The following is a 19,401-nucleotide window of genomic DNA, read 5'->3' on the forward strand; positions in this document are numbered from 1 at the left end:
ATGTGTTATGTGTGGCCTTCAGCCGAGGATTTGCATGAACCCCTTAATAAGGCGGTCAGCCGTGTGTATTCTCTAAAGGAAAATTTTTAATAAGAAGCAAGGGGTTTATTCTAAATCAATTATCTGACTTGTTGTTCAGCCCTTCAGCCGTTGTTCCAAATATGTTGTGGCCTTCAGCCATGCAATAAATCAGTAGGCCTTCAGCCGTTAATCGTTTTCACTGTATGTTTTTTAAGAAAAAAATTTTACCTTCTATTTTTAATTGCTTTTGATTTCTAAGCCAGGCCTTCAGCCATTCTTGTATTTGCTGTGTGGTTTTGGGCCTTCAGCCCAGAAAGTATCCTAAGTTTTCTTTAACAAGGCCTTCAGCCGTGTTGTTTAGTTGTGATCTTTAAGCCAACGTGCAAATAAGTGGTTCTTAGAAAAATAAAGTTGTTTGTTTGATTGTGCAACCCACAGTAACTGTTTACAGCCCCATCCACAACCTTAACCTTATCCTGTGCGCTCTCTGACTACCTACCTATCAGGTCTCAGACTTTTAATTTACAGCTGAGAAAAATATTGATGAAGTAGGAGTTATTCTTCACTCGCTAAACCACGACCCTTTGACAATGACAGAAACAATTTACAAAAGAATCGCCGTTCCACATACAACAGTGTGGCGAACGTTAGTCCAACATCACAAGCGGGTGCAGCCACTTCAAGTAATCAGTGGAGCCCCACGGTTGGAACTTTGCCGATGGTTACTTCATAATCGTCGAGTAATTTTGCCCATAATGTTCAATCATATGGCTGTTTTCATGCTCCACGACCTACAACGAAAATCCGCATACTGTTGTGGAGACACCATTACAGTATCACAAATCTGTAAATATTTGGCACAGTGTTACTGTTCGTCTTACGCGGCTTACGTAAGAGAACTGCACAAGTGAGCTGTCGCTGTTACTGGATGAAGGTTGCATGCAGTCGGTGCCAGTTCATTTTATCTCAACGGGTGTCTTGCACATTCTAGCACTCACGTAACACGTCATCTAAATCTAGCGTTGCCTGACCTACGCATCGACTGTCTGTATGGAAAATTGAACAGGACAAGTAAAAGTAAGCGCAAGACTGGAAGTATTCTCTCGGATTGTGAACCGTGTTACCATCGCTACATGCTTAGAAGAAGTGTACGTAATGCTCTGGGGAAAGATTTTTGTAATGTCCATCTACCCGTTGTAAATTGTTTTCGTGTGTTTTCGCACCAGCAAACTGATTTCTTTTGTTTTCTTTTTTTCTCTTCTTCGCGACTCTACAACCACTGAAAATAGGACACGTGTTCATGTTAACCTTTACACTTGAATAATTATTCCTACCACCTACTGATGTATCCTCCTCTTCTCCTCAAACATCCTACGCACCCAGAGAGGAGCTTTATTGACTTATTAAGCAATCTACTTCATTCGGATGGGAACCCAGTCATTAACTGAAAGCTATTTCATTTTCTGCATGGCATGATCACAGTTTTGGCCAACGTAGCGCCAATACGCATATCTTGCCAGAGACATCCACTGCAGCAAAAGCAGTCTTCTTCAGCACTTAGCAGCAGCAAAGCCACGTACCTTGATAGTGTGGCGTAATAAGCAAACGCCAATGAGGCATAATAATTCCGAATACTTAAATAATAGTTGGTTCTCTTTTGCAGAGGCGGCAGATTACGTAAAAGCCTCAACAGTTTGCTACTGCGTGTATTAGCAAGAAAGGGAAGCTGTAAAAAACGGCCTGAAATACAGAAGCTCATCTCTCTCGACTCACCACATGACGACTGATCTACGGTTGGTGTGGTGTCTGACTCCTCTGTAAAGAAATGAACATCAGTTATTAAGAGTTCACTGTCATGGCGCAAATAGCACTGCAGCGCCGAACAAGCTGAGCTGCCGATGGCCGAACTGAGTCCATCGCGCGCAATGCATCAACTGATAGAATGCTACAACCTGTTATTTTCATACGACTTACTTAACTGATGCTGTATCACATCATTTTTTTTTTCATCTTGCTTATGTGGTATTTTCCAGCCTTTACACTGATGTCCAGAATGATTTTTGTTTGTGCGTTAGTGCAGTTCGTTGAGTTCTGGATATGTATCACGTGTTTTATACTGATGCTAGTAAGAAATGGACTGACAATAACACATCTTCACGACATACAGATTGTGAAACAACCTAAAAAACTTTCCAAGCACTTTTTTGCTCGTGACTACAAAATACTGCTCGTTTCCAATAAAATCAGCGCAGATTCGTGGCTGTTATTGCGTTGTAAGCTGTGAGAGTCCATTAAGGCGCGTCTATCTTTCCTAAAACTAACTGAAACCACACAGAATCGTGTTTATTGGGTGTGCTGTTTCTAACGAAAAAGTATTTTCACCATCTCTCCATGAGTAGATCCGTGTAAACGTAGGAGGGACGCTCCGGAAGAAAGTTTCGTCATTGGTTTTCACACGGAAACTTTATTGCAAATACACCATGACAAGAACAATACACCCTGTACAATTTTTCGACATAGTCGCCACCGACATTGGAATATTTGTCATAGTGTGTAATCAGTTTGAAGAAACCACTCTGGTAAAATTCGGTGCCCTGCGATGGAAGGAAGTGTCGCATAGCCTGCTCTGCCTCAGCACTGGTTTGGATGTGACGACCCGAGCGTGCGGCTTTCAGTGCAGTAACAATGGACACTGGACACGATCGAGGCTGTAGGCCGGATGGCCCCGTCTCTCCCACCCGAAGCGACAAATCCTATCCCGTGTGAGCCTTGCTGTGTGTGGGTTTGCGTTGTCGTCCCCGAGCGCAACATCTTCACTCAAGAGCCCAGGACTCTTTCGTCGAACGGCGGACCTAAGTTTGATGAGGGTGTCACGGTAGCGTGCCGCATTGATGGTCCCTTGTTGGAGGATCTCAAGGGGAATGACACCTTTCGTATCCCAGAACACTGTGCCCGTACCTTTTCCTGCGGAGGGTGGGTGATACTTCGAATTTTTTCCTCCCTGGTGAACTGGGATGTTTCCACGTTAGGATTCTGGAGTACAGTGTTGCACCCATGTCTCGTCGCCTGTGATTATTCTGAACGGCAACTCGTTTCCCTCTCACGCGCACTGCATCAAGTGATCGAGGGTCATTCCAATTCTCGCACTCTTGTGATCTGGGTTCGGGCTTCTCGGAACCCCTCTTGCAGACGCTTTTCGATAACCCGACACATCATGGATCATATGATGGTCCTGAATGCGGTCAGTTCGCAGTGTGGATGCCACGCCTGACACCTTTATGCACCTGTCCGCTAACACCATATCCTGTACTCTAGCAATGTTGTTTTCATTCGTGGATGTGAAGGGACGCCTGCTCCGAGCTTTATCCTCTACACTCTGCCTTCCTTCTCTGGACATGCACCAGCAACCAACCATTATGTATTCTCGAATAACTTCGGCCACCTAGTTTGGTGCCACTCTTCTTCAGCTCTCTGGACATGTACCATTCCTCCTCCGCTGACGTCCCTTCCGCCGTTGAACCAACAACAGCGTGAATTCATATGGCGTTTATTTGTTTCCCCTTGTGTACCATCTTCTCTTTCAAAAACAATGACGTAACTACTTTCGTAACGTCCCTCGTGTGATGCCGGACACCTGGAAACATCCGATACAATATTTTGCAGTTTGCTCTTGTTCCGTGGTTTAAAGATCTTGGAAACTGCTTGCGAATAATTACCCCGGAAAAGGAGAACAAGTTCAAAATTTTGTGCCTCTGTGGTATAGTGTGGATGTGACAGGCATACACTTTGCAGCAGAACATTGAACCACGTAAACCTTATTCAATAATCCTCATGTATGAAAAATCTGTAGGCCTCATGGCATTTGGTTTGAAATGCTGCTGTTAATCAGGAGGCATATGGAAATTGTATTTTTATGCTGATATTACATTTTATCTATATGATTAGACACACTCTAAATAGTTATTCGAAATTACATTGACGTAAATATTCCACGCATTACTAAGTAACTCGCAAATAATTTTGCTATAAAAAAACTTCTCAGTTCAACTCGGGTATCTGAAAAAAGCTTCTGTGAAAAAACAAGATGCCGAAAATTGGGAGTGCTAAGTGATTTTTGTGTAATTTGTAAGTTACGTCACTTCCTGTTTTCTTTGACAGGAGGATGATTTTTGCGAAGCAGATCACAGTTTATTTCACTGCACCGAAATTTCTGATTCACTGTGCAGTCACATTCCTGGAGGTTAACAGAAAACACAGAGCGCAGCGTGTCTAGACCACAGCGTCCACTAGATGCCAAAACCCTGCTTCCTACACTTCCATATGTCACGCTCATGGAAATACAGCTACAGGGGCTGGACTAATGTGAACACCCAGGCATAAACATTTTATTCCCCGAGCTTGTTTAACGCACTGATAAAAGATATTTCTCGATTTAGTAGTCCAGACGGCAGGCACTAAAAAAACTGGGGGGGGGGGGGGGGGGGGGATACTTTACAAATACCGGCCAATTTCACTGACATCGATTTGTTGTAGAGTCATGGAACATATTTTGTGTTCAGACATAATGACCTTTCTAGACTCTGAGAAGCTCATCTGCAGGAACCAGCACGGTTTTAGGAAACAGCAGTCATGCGAGACACAGCTCTTTGTGCATGATATACAACAGGCTCTAGATACCGGCTCCCAGGTTGATGCCATATTTCTCGACTTTCGAAAGGCGTTCGACTCAGCTCCGCACTGTCGGTTGCTCCAAAAAGTGCGCGCTTACTGTCTATCCGAGGACATATGCAGTTGGATAGAAAATTTTCTAACAGACAAGGAGCAGTATGTCGTCCTGAACGGGGTGACTTCAACAGAAACAAGCGTAACTTCAGGTGTGCCCGAGGGCAGCGTAATAGGTCCGCTGCTTTTTACGATTTACATAACCGATCTGCTTGATGGTATGGACAGCATCATTAGATTGTTTGCCGATGATGCTGTAGTCTACTGGAAAGTGGTATTACACGAAAGTTGTGAACAAATCAATGAGAATTTGCAGAAAATAAATACGCGGTGTAATGACTAGCAGTTACCTCTCAATATTAGTAAGTGTAACCTACTGCGTATAACAAGGCGAAAATCCCCATTAAGGAACGAGTACAGAATAAATGTCCAGTCTTTGGAAGCGGTAACATCCGTCAAGTATCTGGGTGTGACTATTCGAAAAGATCTCAAACGGAAAGATCAGATTACACAAGTAACGGGTAAGGCGAACTCTAGATTGCGGTTTATTGGCAGAATCCTGAAGCGATGCAGTCCTTCAACAAAGGAAATAGCTTACAATACGTTAGTTCGCCCAGTCTTGGAGTATTGTTCGTCTGTGTGGGACCCTTACCAGTTGGGTCTGATTCAAGAGATTGAGAAGGTCCAAAGAAGAGCGGCAAGATTCGTGACTGGTACATTTAGCCATGGCGAGAGCGTTGCAAATCTCATAGAAAATTTGAAGTGGGACACACTTGCAGATAGACGGCGCGCTAAACGGAAGGGGCTGCTCACTAAATTCCGAAATCCGATCTTCACCGAGGACGTAGAGCATATATTATCAACACCAATTTTCAAATCGCAGAATGATCACCATTCAAAGATAAGGGAAATTAGATCTCGTACTGAGGCGTTCAGACGTTTTTCCCTCGCGCGATCCGCGAGTGGTACAGAAAGGGGGGGGGGGGGGGGCGGGATGTGACTTAGGCGTGAATTGTGCCCTCCGCCACGCACCGACTGGTGGCTAGCGGAGTATATATGTAGATGTAGAGGTTCGAATTTTCTGAATTTTTAGTATGTTGCATTTAGGTGGACCGTACTGTAGGTCCAAGTTTTCGACATACAGAATGCTGCACTAACTAGAGGGAAACCGAAAAGCTGCGAAATTATGGTACTTTTTCAGAACTTCTTTCTGTAATTTTTCAAGTTGAGTGAGAAAGAGCACGTAGACATTTCGGGTAGGGCGATAAATTTCCTGCAATTTTCATTGGTTAAATGTGTTCTTACAACAGATACTTAACAAGATACAGAGCTTCAAACATAATCAAAAAACTGCAAAAAGTGCCCCCTTTAGTATTATAACTTTCATATCGCCACAATTATTAAAAGAATAATGGAACATGCCTCAAGAGGCCAACGTTTATCACGCCCTACACACCCACTAGCACCTGCACCTCTCCCTTCCCAGCCCCGCCTGTCAGTGGGGCTGGAGAGTTGGGTAACCAGCTGCCGTTGGAGACTCAGTGCGTTTGGTGCCCTCCACTCTCCGACTACCATCCTCCATCACTGCCTTGAGCTGTTATTGAATCTAGGACTTCTTCGGATAGTATAGTAGTCCTAATGCTTCGCTACGGACTCAATAGTTACGCAAGTGTACCCTAATGAAAAACATCATTAAAGCTGAACGGATGTAGGATTGGAACCTGCATGTCGAATGTGTAAAAGAGAAGTAATTCCCGATTTCCACTAAGCAGTTCATCTGAACTATGCCAAGCAAGTACATTGTACTACAGCCGGCCGAAGTGGCCGTGCGGTTAAAGGCGCTGCAGTCTGGAACCGCAAGACCGCTACGGTCGCAGGTTCGAATCCTGCCTCGGGCATAGATGTTTGTGATGTCCTTAGATTAGTTAGGTTTAACTAGTTCTAAGTTCTAGGGGACTAATGACCTCAGAAGTTGAATCCCATAGTGCTCAGAGCCATTTGAGCCATACATTGTACTACGAGGACACGATCAGCCTAAAAGACAAAATGGGTCCTCAGGAACTGCACAAATTCAATCTTGAAGACTACGTCAGTAATCGTGGTACCTAATAGTTCTGGTCGGGCAACTGATGTCAGACACGACCATTGAGCAAGTTCTAATGAGGACGACAGAGAGTTTTGGAAGGCTGTCTCATGGTCGCTGCATAAAGAATACTGTGCTATCTCGATGGATTTCGGATATACTACTCCTCCAGCACGTGTGTGAACAAATAGAGATGTTCAGTAAAGTACGTTCAGGAACATCTGAACAACTTCTAGATATGAGGACTTCCCGTGTAACCAGAGAACAAGTGATCACAAAGAGATGAACTGTCATTTAGCTCGAGGAATTAGCATCAACTGAATGAAGAAAACTGAGCGAGAAAATTTTGAAGATGTAATGTTTAAATGAAAGAATAGGTTATTACGCTACCTCAGTTACATGTGCCCTGAAAATTGAAGACAAAATAAATACAGTCGATCTTCTTACTCTCAACGAGTTTCCTTGCCAAGAAGTGTGATGCTAAACTGAGAGAACTGTTCCAATTTGAGCTTGCTGCGTGTCTCTTCACTGAGGACGGTATCCGCAAAGACAACAAGTTAGCTTTATATCCAGCGTTACCTCCAGTACAAGAAGAAGTAAATCTTGGGATGTGTAAATATACAGTAGTAGATAGTGAATACCTTCTACGTGGAGTTGTATGGAGAACAGCTATAACAAAAGCCACGATGAAGTCAGTGTGCAGGATCTATGTGAACTATAAGCAAATATACTTCGGATGTAATGGCGTAGCTGATTCCTTACGTCCGTTACCAAAGCATCAAAGCAGTATACTTTTTTGCAATAATCCACAAATTAATCTTCTCCACAATAACAGCTCTAACAGTGTCGAAAGAAACTTTTTTTTCCCAACGACACTGACAAAAGGGACTTCATTTCAATGCTGACGACTGAAATGGTTGCAAAAGGTATTGCGATTAAGCGGGCAACAGAATGTTGATTAGCGCTACACCGAAGTCTGCTGACTTTGATATCGTTAGCTTCGCAGCTGAAGACGTAGATATCCTGGTATTGTTGACAGCATTAGCCTCTTCTCAAAATAACATCTATTTCGAGATGCTACATAAATGATCTTTTGGATAGGGTGGATAGCAATGTGCGGCTGTTTGCTAATGATGCTGTGGTGTACGGGAAGGTGGCGTCGTTGAGTGACTGTAGTAGGATACAAGATGACTTGGACAGGATTTGTGATTGGTGTAAAGAATGACAGCTAACTCTAAATATAGATAAATGTAAATTAATGAAGATGAATAGGAAAAAGAATCCCGTAATGTTTGAATACTCCATTAGTAGTGTAGCGATTGACACAGCCACGTCGATTGAATATTTGGGCGTAACATTGCAGAGTGATATGAAGTGGGACAAGCATGTAATGGCAGTTGTGGGGAAGGCGGATAGTCGTCTTCGGTTCATTGGTAGAATTTTGGGAAGATGTGGTTCATCTGTAAAGGAGACCGCTTATAAAACACTAGTACGACCTATTCTTGAGTACTGCTCGAGCGTTTGGGATCCCTATCAGGTCGGATTGAGGGAGGACATAGAAGCAATCCAGAGGCGGGCTGCTAAATTTGTTACTGGTAGGTTTGATCATCACGCAAGTGTTACGGAAATGCTTCAGGAACTCGGGTGGGAGTCTCTGGGGGAAAGGAGGCGTTCTTTTCGTGAATCGCTACTGAGGAAATTTAGGGAACCAGCATTTGAGGCTGACTGCAGTACAATTTTACTGCTGCCAACTTATATCTCTCGGAAGGACCACAAAGATAAGATAAGAGAGATTAGGGCTCGTACAGAGGCATACAGGCAGTCATTTTTCCCTCGTTCTGTTTGGAAGTGGAACAGGGAGAGAAGATGCTAGTTGTGGTACGAGGTACCCTCCGCCACGCACCGTATGGTGGATTGCGGAGTATGTATGTAGATGTAGTAGGAGAAATACTTCCCCCTCGTTCTGTATTCGTCAACATAACGCAAATTCTGTCCACGGGATATTCTTCCCCTTCATGCAGAAAACGGTTATGACACTACTTCAATCCCGTTTGGACAAGGAATGAAGAAAGTATCATGTACGAGAAAAACCATTCCTTGACTGACTTGGCATTTTCAAACACAACGCCAAACACTGCAGGTACTGTGGATAAAGATACACTGAACTATCTCTGGACAACTCTACAAATCCACGTAAAACCCAAATAAAAATTTGTGAGATTGCCACCTACTTGCGACACTGCCTAGTATTATTCTCTTCGTACCTGCCTACGGAGAGTGGACAAAAATATGCAATCACCAAAGACACAGCACATTGCCTTGCCCAATACGATGAAGGACACCCGTTGGCATTCACAACGGCTTCCAGTCGTCTCGGAATGGATAAACACAGGTCCTGCACGATTTTCAAGTGAATCTTGTACCATTCTTCCTACAAAATAGTGGCAAGGTCAGATAACGATGATGGAGATAGACAACAACAATGATGGAGGCAGAGCCGGCCGTTGTGGCCGAGCGGTTCTAGGCACTTCAGTCCGGAACCGCGTTGCTGCTACGGTCACAGGTTCGAATCCTGCAACGGGCATGGATGCGTGTGATGTCCTTAGGTTAGTTAGGTTTATGTAGTTCTAAGTCTAGGGGGGACTGATGACCTCAGATGTTAAGTCCCACAGCGCTCAGAGCCATTTGAACCATTTTGATGGAGGCAGATAGCGATCACGCACTGTTTGCTCCAAAGTAGACCACAAAGGCTCAATAATATTGAGGTCTGGTGACTGTGGTGGCAAGGAGAGATGCGATAATTTTTCCTTATGCTTACAAAACCACTCTTGGACAATGCGAGCTGTGTGAACCCGGGCTCTGTGGTGTTGGAACACATCATCTCTACTGGGGAACAGACGTTGTACCATGGCATGGACCTGATCAGCCAAAATGGTCGCATAATCTTTGTCAGTAACGCAACCTTGCAGAGTAACCACGGGACTCATAAAATACCACAACATGGCTGCCAAAAACATCACCGAACCTCGCCATGTTTCACTCTTGGGGCGTAAACTCAGCCAGAAGTCGGAAACAGTGTGAAATAAGACTCATTCGACCAAGTGACATTCTTCCATTGTCCATAGTCCAGGTTTCGTGGCTTCGGCATCACGTTTTCCTGCTACGGACATTTGCATCTCTGATGAGTGGTTTTTGAATTCCAGCCCTCTCTGCAGTTCCCAGCTTCTGTAGTTCCCTTGGTGTTGTTTTGGGGCTGACAGAGTTCGCGAGAGCGACATTTAGTGCTGCGGCGACTTTTTCAAGTGTCATCCTCTTGTTTATCTATATGAAGATAGTAGCTGTTCTTTCGGACATGTCCGAAGAACAGATACCATGTTCATATATATAGTTAAGGCTCACCGGCTATTTGACCATCTTCTGTGCAGATGCACACACATTGACCGAACTCTTACGGGAATCGGTAAAGCCGCGAGTAATAAGTGTAATGGGCAGGGGCACTACGAACATAGTGCGGGACAATAAGTTGGGAATGTGGGTCTCACCGGCACGATAGCTCAGCGTGTTCGGTCAGAGGGTTTAGCTACCCTCTGTAATAAAAAACTGAGTAAACGGATCAACGAACAACCTGAACGAGTGTCATCGGACGACCGCCACGAACAAATTCAACGAACAATATATAACAAAATAAGATAAAAAAAGATGGGTAGAGCGTCCTCCATGTAAGCAGGAGACCCCGGGTTCGAGCCCCGGTCGGGACACACATTTTCAACTGTCCCCTTTGACGTATAGCAACATCTGTATGCAGCTAAGGGTATTCATTTAATTGTATTGATTCAATTGTAATTTCACTCTTTTTTATCGTCACACTCCCCTTCAATGACCGTCTTTCACAACCACTTAACACACATTTTCGTCGGCGTTGTGGCTTAGCGGATAATTTTTTTTTTTCACTTTCTCCGTATGCGGTATAAATCTTCGATGTGGTGATTCTTGAAACGTGAACACTTCGGCTGTCTTGGTTTCGGAAGATCCCACCGAACAGCACCCGCGTTCTAATTCACTCACCTCCGACATATTCCGCTCACAACTACACAGAACACTGTTCTTGCCGCGACTGACACTTGCAACTTATTGAGGACACTGCACAGATGCCGCTCGTGGTCAAATAGAACAGCGGTACCCTCAGATTTGGCTACCATTTGTATTTATATTCACGAATGCATTTCTCGCGTTGTTTCCTTATTTTCGTCCAATCCCTGTACAATTGCAGGCATCGATGGTTATGTGGGGATTCATCAGTTTGGGGCTGGACGCTGACTAAATTGGTCGGGAGGGGATGGGGGGGGGGGGCAGATTCTCGAAACAACAACGAAAAACGCAGCTCCAAAATTTTTGCTGAAAATCATTTCTTCGAAATGTACGAAAGGATGTAGCGTAGAGGCCTATAGCTTCAAAAAAGCAGGACTCCGATACTATGTTAATTGACAGACATTTTCGTGGCCACGCATGCGAGAATTCACGTGAGCCGGAAACCCTGACTGATGACTTCATCGCTGAGGAGGAAACTCGTGCCCCATTTGACTTGCCATTTGGACCAAAAAGCTTCAAGTTGTTAAATTTTTTGGTGTGACTCTGTATTCTGCAACATGTGTTTCGTTCGTAGTAATTTTCATTTTTAAATATACATTTAGCTAGCAAGAAATGGCATTGTATTCAAAGTAATGGAAAATTTTATAAAATGTGCATTGTACAGAACGAAGATTGTGTGTTTTCCATGCAGTTACATTCTTGTACTGAATGCAGACCCCGCCGAAGACAGGGAGCAGAGAGGGAGGGTCTTTGTGGGATTGTTAAACTTTGACAGTTAGAAGGACCTAGCACGAAAAAAACCTACATTTTTTCCCACTTTTACGTACCCTTGGCAGGAATGAGCATTCCATTGAGACAGGTATTGGTACTAAACGGTGAACAGCAGAGTCACCTACCATTATCTTTTTAAATAATTGTAGAATTAAACCTGTAATGATATGATCTGCCCTTTTTGCAGTTTTTTTGATAATGGGACAATTTAACTGTTCCTTTGAAGTTCTGTATCCTGGTAAATACGTAGTGTGAAAATACGTTTGACCAGTGCAAAATGGAGAAAATTTTACGCTCTACGAGAATTATCTACATGATCTGGATCATGCAACGCAAGAGGGAAAAGTTGTAGACAATACTCTGAAGAAAATGCCAAAATTTCGCGGCTTTTAGGTTCCCCCTACGTAGCAAAGGATTCCCGAAACCGAAAACTTGGGTTATGCCCTACAGATTACCTACGTACAACACTAAAAGTTCAGAAAATTTGTATCTTTCGTAATATCTAATGTACCTGCCGACTGGACTACAGGACATAGGAGCCGTAGAACAGCCGAAGGGAAAACTTGCCCGGCTGGTATTGCAGTAGCGTTTCTTTCACTCCTTCCCGGTTTCGAAGTGAGGTCCGTTACCAAGGGATACGGCACAAATAATTGCAAGACGTGTACCCCACATTGTTCAGAAGAAGAGCTACATGTCACTCGACAATACACGGTAATGGGCAATCCACAACGGACGACCGGATGTTTACAACGACACACACTTGAGTAGACGCTCAAAGGTTTCTGCTTTTTTTTCGTTCTAAATACCCTCTCATCCATTCCGGACTTCCTACTGCAGTATTAGTTGTCCTGGCACACAGCTCGTCGTGGCTACTTACGGGTCTTATAATGGCAAGAACTGTATCACTTGGAAACGAGCATCCTCTCTAAAACGGTATTAATGTGATATGAAGATTGTCGGTACACCAGGACTCCTTATTTTACCGCTGTTGTGTTTCATTCCATCACCTTATATCGACATCGTACGATAACACCTGTAGTTCAAGTATGAAAAGTGTGGGTTAGCGAGTGACGTGGCATGGTGTTTAAGCCACCGGACTCGCATTTGAAATGTTTTCATTCTTCGACCATACAGAGTCAGTTTTGCCGTGGGTTCCTTATATGTTTAAAGAAAACGCATTTGAAAAAAATACTCGCGATTTTCTTCGGCATCGATATGCTATCATAGCTTGTGTTGCGTCCGTAATGATTTCGTCGTCGACGTTGGGTTAAACGCCATCTGTCTCCCTTCCTCTTTCATTCTGGCTTGTTCCGGCCCTTCCTCTTTCATTCTGGCATGTTCCTGAATGACGTAAGGTACTGCATACTGCAGACGAGGACGAATTGTTGGTGCCTGCATACATGACATCAGTCCTTAACCTACTACAGCAATCCAAAATTACAGCTCACAGAGCGCATAGGAATACCTTGACTGCTAAATGTAATGACGCAAGAAAAACTACTTGAATTATAGAGACAGAAGGCGATGAACTCAGTAGAGCTGAAATATATGTTGTGGGTATATGAGTCTACGTTTACACAATTCCCTGGCGCAGGTCATCCTTACATATGAAGGGCGCCATGGCCAGCGCACAATCTAGACTATCTTTTTCCACTAGGAGAGCTAAAAGGTAATGTTTGTAAATACAGCAGGTGGCAATGTTCACTGAATAGCATTTATTTCGCTCCCAGCAGAGAATTTGACTTTTCCGGCTATTGTTGACCCAAACACGCTGATACAAATGTCCCACACTGGTGTGATGAGGATGAGGATAAAGTGATACACTTTCCCCAACGTTAACATGACTGATGTGAAATTTTATGGATAAATTATGTTCTGTATCAGACAAAAAAACTGATGAGCTCATCACTTTTCTCCACACAGAATAAGAGAAATTTCTCTGCGAGGTATGGTATAAATTCCTGTTGAGCGCAATTACGGGTTTACTCGTATATGAATATATTCCCAGGAAACTTCATACAGTTCCAGATGCGATAGGTGTGCCTGTCTATATCAGATGGGCGTTCAAATTACTTTGACGAATATTCGATGATGTAGTGAGGTCACTAACTGCAACTTGCTTGCACAGTTGCGAGAAACGTTCATTGTGGTTTGTAGAAGCTGTAGAGAGACGTACTTGCGACTGGTAACGATCCGGCAAATCTGTGACCTACATTATCCTCGGGTGTACACCCGTGTTGAGAGATGATAACCGTGATATTTCGATTACCAAAATTTATTTAGAAATATTGTAGATGAACATCTGTTTAATCTAGCTTAACAACAGAGAAGAACGTATGACATAGAAACAGCTGTGGCCACAAAAACTGGAATATTTTTCATGGCAGATATTTCCGAAAATGCGAGAAAAAGAAGTATAGGTCTATTCATATGAAAGTTAAAAAAATATACTGCGCGATAAAGTCTTCTGTCTGTAACTGATGGATAATGATGTAGGAATATTTACGCGTAATGGTGATGAAATGTTCTTCCAGAAAATGACTAAACTCAAGCGGTAATCAGCCGGAATGATCTCGATTACTTCCCACTACTGAGCAAGACGTAATCGAGCTATTAATAGTCTTTAGACATTCAGGAAAAGTACTCCACAGTGCCGTCGGCAGTGACCCACGAATGCCACACTTAAAGCTCACAGGTCAGCGTACACAGACCGCGGCTCTGCTGCCTATCGGTTGCGGCCTCGCGGTCTCTTTTTCCTCTTGGGAACACTACAAGACAGCAGTGATGTTGCTGGTACCGACAGTCGGAGATGTCGAAATGAGACCAAGGCGCGTACATTCTCAAGTCCACGGAGTGAACATCGAACCACGCTGACAAACCTCTTGAGTAATGAGTAGTGTCCTGCTGATGGACTTTCTCAGGATGCTGTTAAATGTACAAGATTCCTACAACATCTGCCTGCGTGGAAATATGGCAGACATAGCAGCTGACCCGTTTCGTTAGATGTTCTCGTTACCCATGCATGAACGGACGTGAACTACACGTCGCTGCAAAGACGAACCCATCTCCTCAAGTATGACAGCACGTCGAGGGACATTCGAGTACTAAAATGTAACGAGATTCACCAGTCCAGCCCTTTCTCCATGCTTGTTGTATCCTACTACGGCGGTTTTGGACGCATACGGATGACTCCCTGTAACTTATTTTGTGATGGAAGCATTTCCGTTAGATCCTTTTTTGATGGCTTATCACGTATCCACCGTGTTAGATGAGTAAAACTTCAGACCCGTCAAGGAGAGAGGAGGGAGAAAGTGACACTCGCTGCCAGCACACGGGATGCTCAGCTCTAGTCACACCAAGCTGGTCGACCGTTGTCAGTCGAGCAGCGACCATGAACCAAATAGTTTTATCTTGTGACTTCGGTTTTACATATCTGATGGAACAGAATGATCATGAGAGCAGTTGTTTTATATTTTTTATTTCTGTGACAATGATTTTATATCAGCTGGTCTGCCTCATGTATCGTTATATCCAAATGGTTCATAAATGTTACGCTACATTCATATCCGATGATGAAACCTTTAGTGTGTTGAAACCGGTCATCCAGTAAACAGTATTTAAGCGGTCTTGGCTTTTGAATTATTTCTACAACAGAGTGAACGCCCCACAACACACTATGTGTTCACTGCAAAATCGTACATTGTGTGCACTGACACCCCTCATCATCACACATTCTGAAAATGCCGAGAGCAGATAGCTCGAAAGCCTTCTCACTATGGAAATATAATACATCTAAAGGCAAAAAATAAACCTGACCTCTTTCAGACTTCCACGTTGAAACTGGTATCGGTGAACATGAGGCGCTTGTAACAACAATGATTACGAAAGTGCAATGGGTAACTAAACAAGTAGAAAGAGTTTACATGTTCATTAATTTACATAAAGACGTAGTAGTGTCATCTCTCCACAAGGAACTGGAAACAATTACCTCTGGCCAGGAGAAAGGAGAGGAACTGGCCTCAAGTTTAGGAGAACATGTGTAGCTCAGCAAGCATCGTATAGATACGTATCTAGTGGAACAGTTAGTGATGGGTCCCTCAATGGAATACAGTCTTTTTAACAAACGCATAACGAAACAGCGATTACAGCACCTACGTGTAAAACAAAGCATAGTGCTGTAGGTACAGAGATGGAAAAGGAATCGTGCTAGTATTTACTGTGCAAAAGGCAACGAGTGAAATCTTCGGTTGCTACCGTATAGAACCTTGTCACATGACCTCTAACAAAACCCAAATAAATGCCGATCATATGTAAAGTTAGCGTCCAGACATTCTTGAATGAAACAGGAATTCAAATTACGGGTAACAAAGCAAAACTATCAATTCTGAACTCCGTTTTCAAAAAATCCAAGAGTACTGTCCCAGTCTAATTCTCGCACCACTGCAAAGATAAGTTATGCAGATATTAATGTCAGTGGCATTGAGAAACAGCTGAAACGTTAAAACTAAACACAAAGCTTGAGGCCTCGATGTAATCTGCATCATATTCCATTCAGAAATTTCGTCTCAGTTGGCCCATCTTTTAACCATAATATATCGCAGATCCCTTGAGAAAATCGTTGTTCAACAGCTGGAAGAAAGCATAGGTCACGCCCATCTTCTGGAAGGGCAAAAAATCTTTGACAGCCTTCCGTTGCAGAATCTTAGATCATGTTAAGACCTTAAACATAACAAGGTTCATTCCTCATTATTAGAAGGGCATTCTGTTAGCAAAAAGGTGAATGGCCTTTCAGATCATGATGCACAAATTTTAACTCTAAAAGATTTTTGTGCTGGAACACGTGTTAAATATAGTCATCAGCTGTTTAGGAAAGCTGATCCAGTTGCTGTAGAGACCTTTGTAAACCTTATCAAGGAACAAGAGTAGCAAGATGTTTATAGCGCTGATACAGTAGACGCTAAATATAATGCTTTTCTCAAGACTTTTCTCGTGCTCTTTGAAAGTTGCTTTCCGTTAGAACGTTCAAAACAGGGTACTACCACAAACAGGCAGCCTGGGTGGCTGACTAGAGGGATAAGAATATCTTGTAGAACAAAGTGGCAATTATATCAAAACGTTAGAAACAGTCAAAATCTAAATGCAGCAGCCCATTACAAACAGTATTGTAAGGTGCTTAAAGATGTTATTAGGAAGGCAAAAAGTATGTGGTATGCAGATAGAATAGCTAAGTCTCAGGATAAAATTAAAACCATGTCGTGAAGCAAGTGGCTGATCTGCAGAGACAGGTCGAGGATATAGAATCAGTGCGTAGTGGGAATGTCCGTGTTACTGATAAGTCGCATATATGTACAGTATTTAATAATCACTTTCTGAATATAGCAGGTGAACTAAATAGAAACCTGGTCCCAACAGGGAATCATATAGCGCTCTTAGAAAAAAGTGTTCCGAGACTGTTACCTGAAATGCTCCTCCATGATACTGACAAGAGGGAGATTGAGTTAATAATTAAATCACTAAAGACCAAGAACTCTCATGGATATGACGGGGTATCTAGCAGAATACTGAAGTATTGTTCTATGTATGTTAGCCCATTACTTAGCCATATCTGTAACTTTTCCTTTAGGAGTGGTCGGTTTCCTGACCGATTAAAGTACTCGGTAGTGAAGCCACTTTATAAAAAGGGAGACATTGATAATGTTGACAATTTTAGACCTATTTCTATGCCATCGGTGTTTGCTAAAGTTATCGAGAAGGTTGTATGTACAAGGTTACTGGAGCATTTAAATTCACATAATTTGCTGTCAGATGTTCAGTTTGGTTTTAGAAATGGTTTAACAACTGAAAATGCTATATTCTCTTTTCTCTTTGAGGTTTTGGACGGATTAAATAAAAGGTTGCGAACGCTAGGTGTTTTCTTTGATTTAACGAAGGCTTTTGACTGTGTTGACCACAAAATATTACTGCAGAAGTTGGACCATTATGGAGTGAGGGGAGTAGCTTACAATTGGTTCGCCTCTTACTTTAAGAACGGAAAGCAGAAGGTAATTCTCCGCAATATTGAGAGTGGTAGTGATGTTCAGTCCCAATGGGGCACTGTTAAGTGGGGCATTCCCCAGGGGTCGGTGCTGGGGCCACTGCTGTTTCTTATTTATATAAATGATATGCCCTCTAGTATTACAGGTGATTCAAAAATATTTCTGTTTGCTGATGACACCAGCTTGATAGTGAAGGATCTTGTGTGTAATATTGAAACAGTATCAAATAATGTAGTTCATGAAATAAGTTCGTGGCTTGTGGAAAATAATTTAATGCTAAATCACAGTAAGACTCAGTTTTTACAGTTTCTAACTCACAATTCAACAAGAACCGATATTTTGATCAGATAGAATGGGCATATTATAAGCGAGACAGAACAGTTCAAGTTCCTAGGCGTTCGGATAGATAGTAAGCTGTTGTGGAAAGCCCATGTCCAGGTTCTTGTTCAGAAACTAAATGCTGCTTTATTTACCATTAGAACAGTATCTGAAATAAGTGACACTTCAACACGAAAAGTAGTCTACTTCGCATATTTTCATACGCTTATGTCGTATGGTATTATTTTTTGGGGTAATTCTTCAGATTCAAAAAGGGTATTTTTGGCTCAAAAACGGGCTGTTCGAGCTATATGTGGTGTAAGTTCGAGAACCTCTTGTCGATCCCTATTCAATAGTCTGGGAATTCTGACAGTGCCCTCGCAGTATATATTTTCTTTAATGTCGTTTGTTGTTAGCAATATTAGCCTATTCCCAAGAGTTGGCAGCTTTCACTCAGTTAATACTAGGCAGAAATCAAATCTGCATGTGGAATGCACTTCCTTGACTCTTGTGCAGAAAGGAGTGCAGTATTCTACTGCATCAATTTTCAATAAGCTACCACAAGAACTCAAAAATCTTAGCAGTAGCCCAAACTCTTTTAAGTCTAAACTGAAGGGTTTCCTCATGGCATAATTATCTGGAAGGAGTTATTGCCAGTCACATTACACTTTAATTTGTAAATATGTCTACCTGCTGACCATTTACAAATTCCTTTTTTAGTAACTGGTTGGTGTATTTGCTGCGGCTCGATTGTTAAATGTTTAGTACATCACAATATTACAAATTATAAATATATTATCAATTTAAAAACAAAAACAAGAGAAGCAAATGTGGCAGATTTCAGAGTTTGGTTGCCTATTTTGTTGAATTAACATAATTTACTTATGTATCACATGTCCGTATCGCGTGAATTATTTTTATGCTACACAAAAAGATAGCTGCGTGAACCATCAAACTCATAAAATTATTCAGAATGTAAGAGTTCACAAAACCTAAACGAGATCTACAAGATAATTTTATGTCTGAACCCTCACTAAAAGAATAGCCAATTATCTGAATGACATATACAAACAACACGCCAAATGACTCTCCAGCCGCGCGGGACTAGCCGAGCGGTCTAGGCGCTGCAGTCGTGGTCTGTGAGGCTGGTCCCGGCGGACGTTCGAGTCCTCCCTCGGGCGTGGGTGTGAGTGTTTGTCCTTAGGATAAGTTAGGTCAAGTAGTGTGTAAGTTTATGGACTGATGACCTTAGCAGTTAAGTCCCATAAGATTTCACATACATTTGAACATTTTGACTGTCCAAAGGTACCTAAACTGTGTACTAACATCCCCACCGACGATGCAACAGCTGTTATAAAACAA

General features: G+C 42.6%; 1 protein-coding gene across 2 annotated transcripts in view; it reads right to left on the reverse strand.

Moving 5' to 3' along the window:
• LOC126411514 (uncharacterized) overlaps nucleotides 1–19,401 on the reverse strand; it is a 410,659-nt gene that overhangs the window by 344,339 nt on the left and 46,919 nt on the right. The window contains exon 4 of one of the 2 annotated variants that reach the window (XM_050081368.1): nucleotides 1,795–1,836. The exons of the other annotated variant lie outside the window; for it this stretch is intronic. Coding sequence (XP_049937325.1) covers nucleotides 1,795–1,836 — 42 coding nt within the window. The remainder of the gene's footprint in view (nucleotides 1–1,794; nucleotides 1,837–19,401) is intronic. 2 annotated transcript variants of the gene reach the window in all.

The sequence above is a fragment of the Schistocerca serialis genome, chromosome 1, assembly GCF_023864345.2.
Source record: "Schistocerca serialis cubense isolate TAMUIC-IGC-003099 chromosome 1, iqSchSeri2.2, whole genome shotgun sequence".
Lineage (NCBI taxonomy): Eukaryota > Metazoa > Arthropoda > Insecta > Orthoptera > Acrididae > Schistocerca > Schistocerca serialis.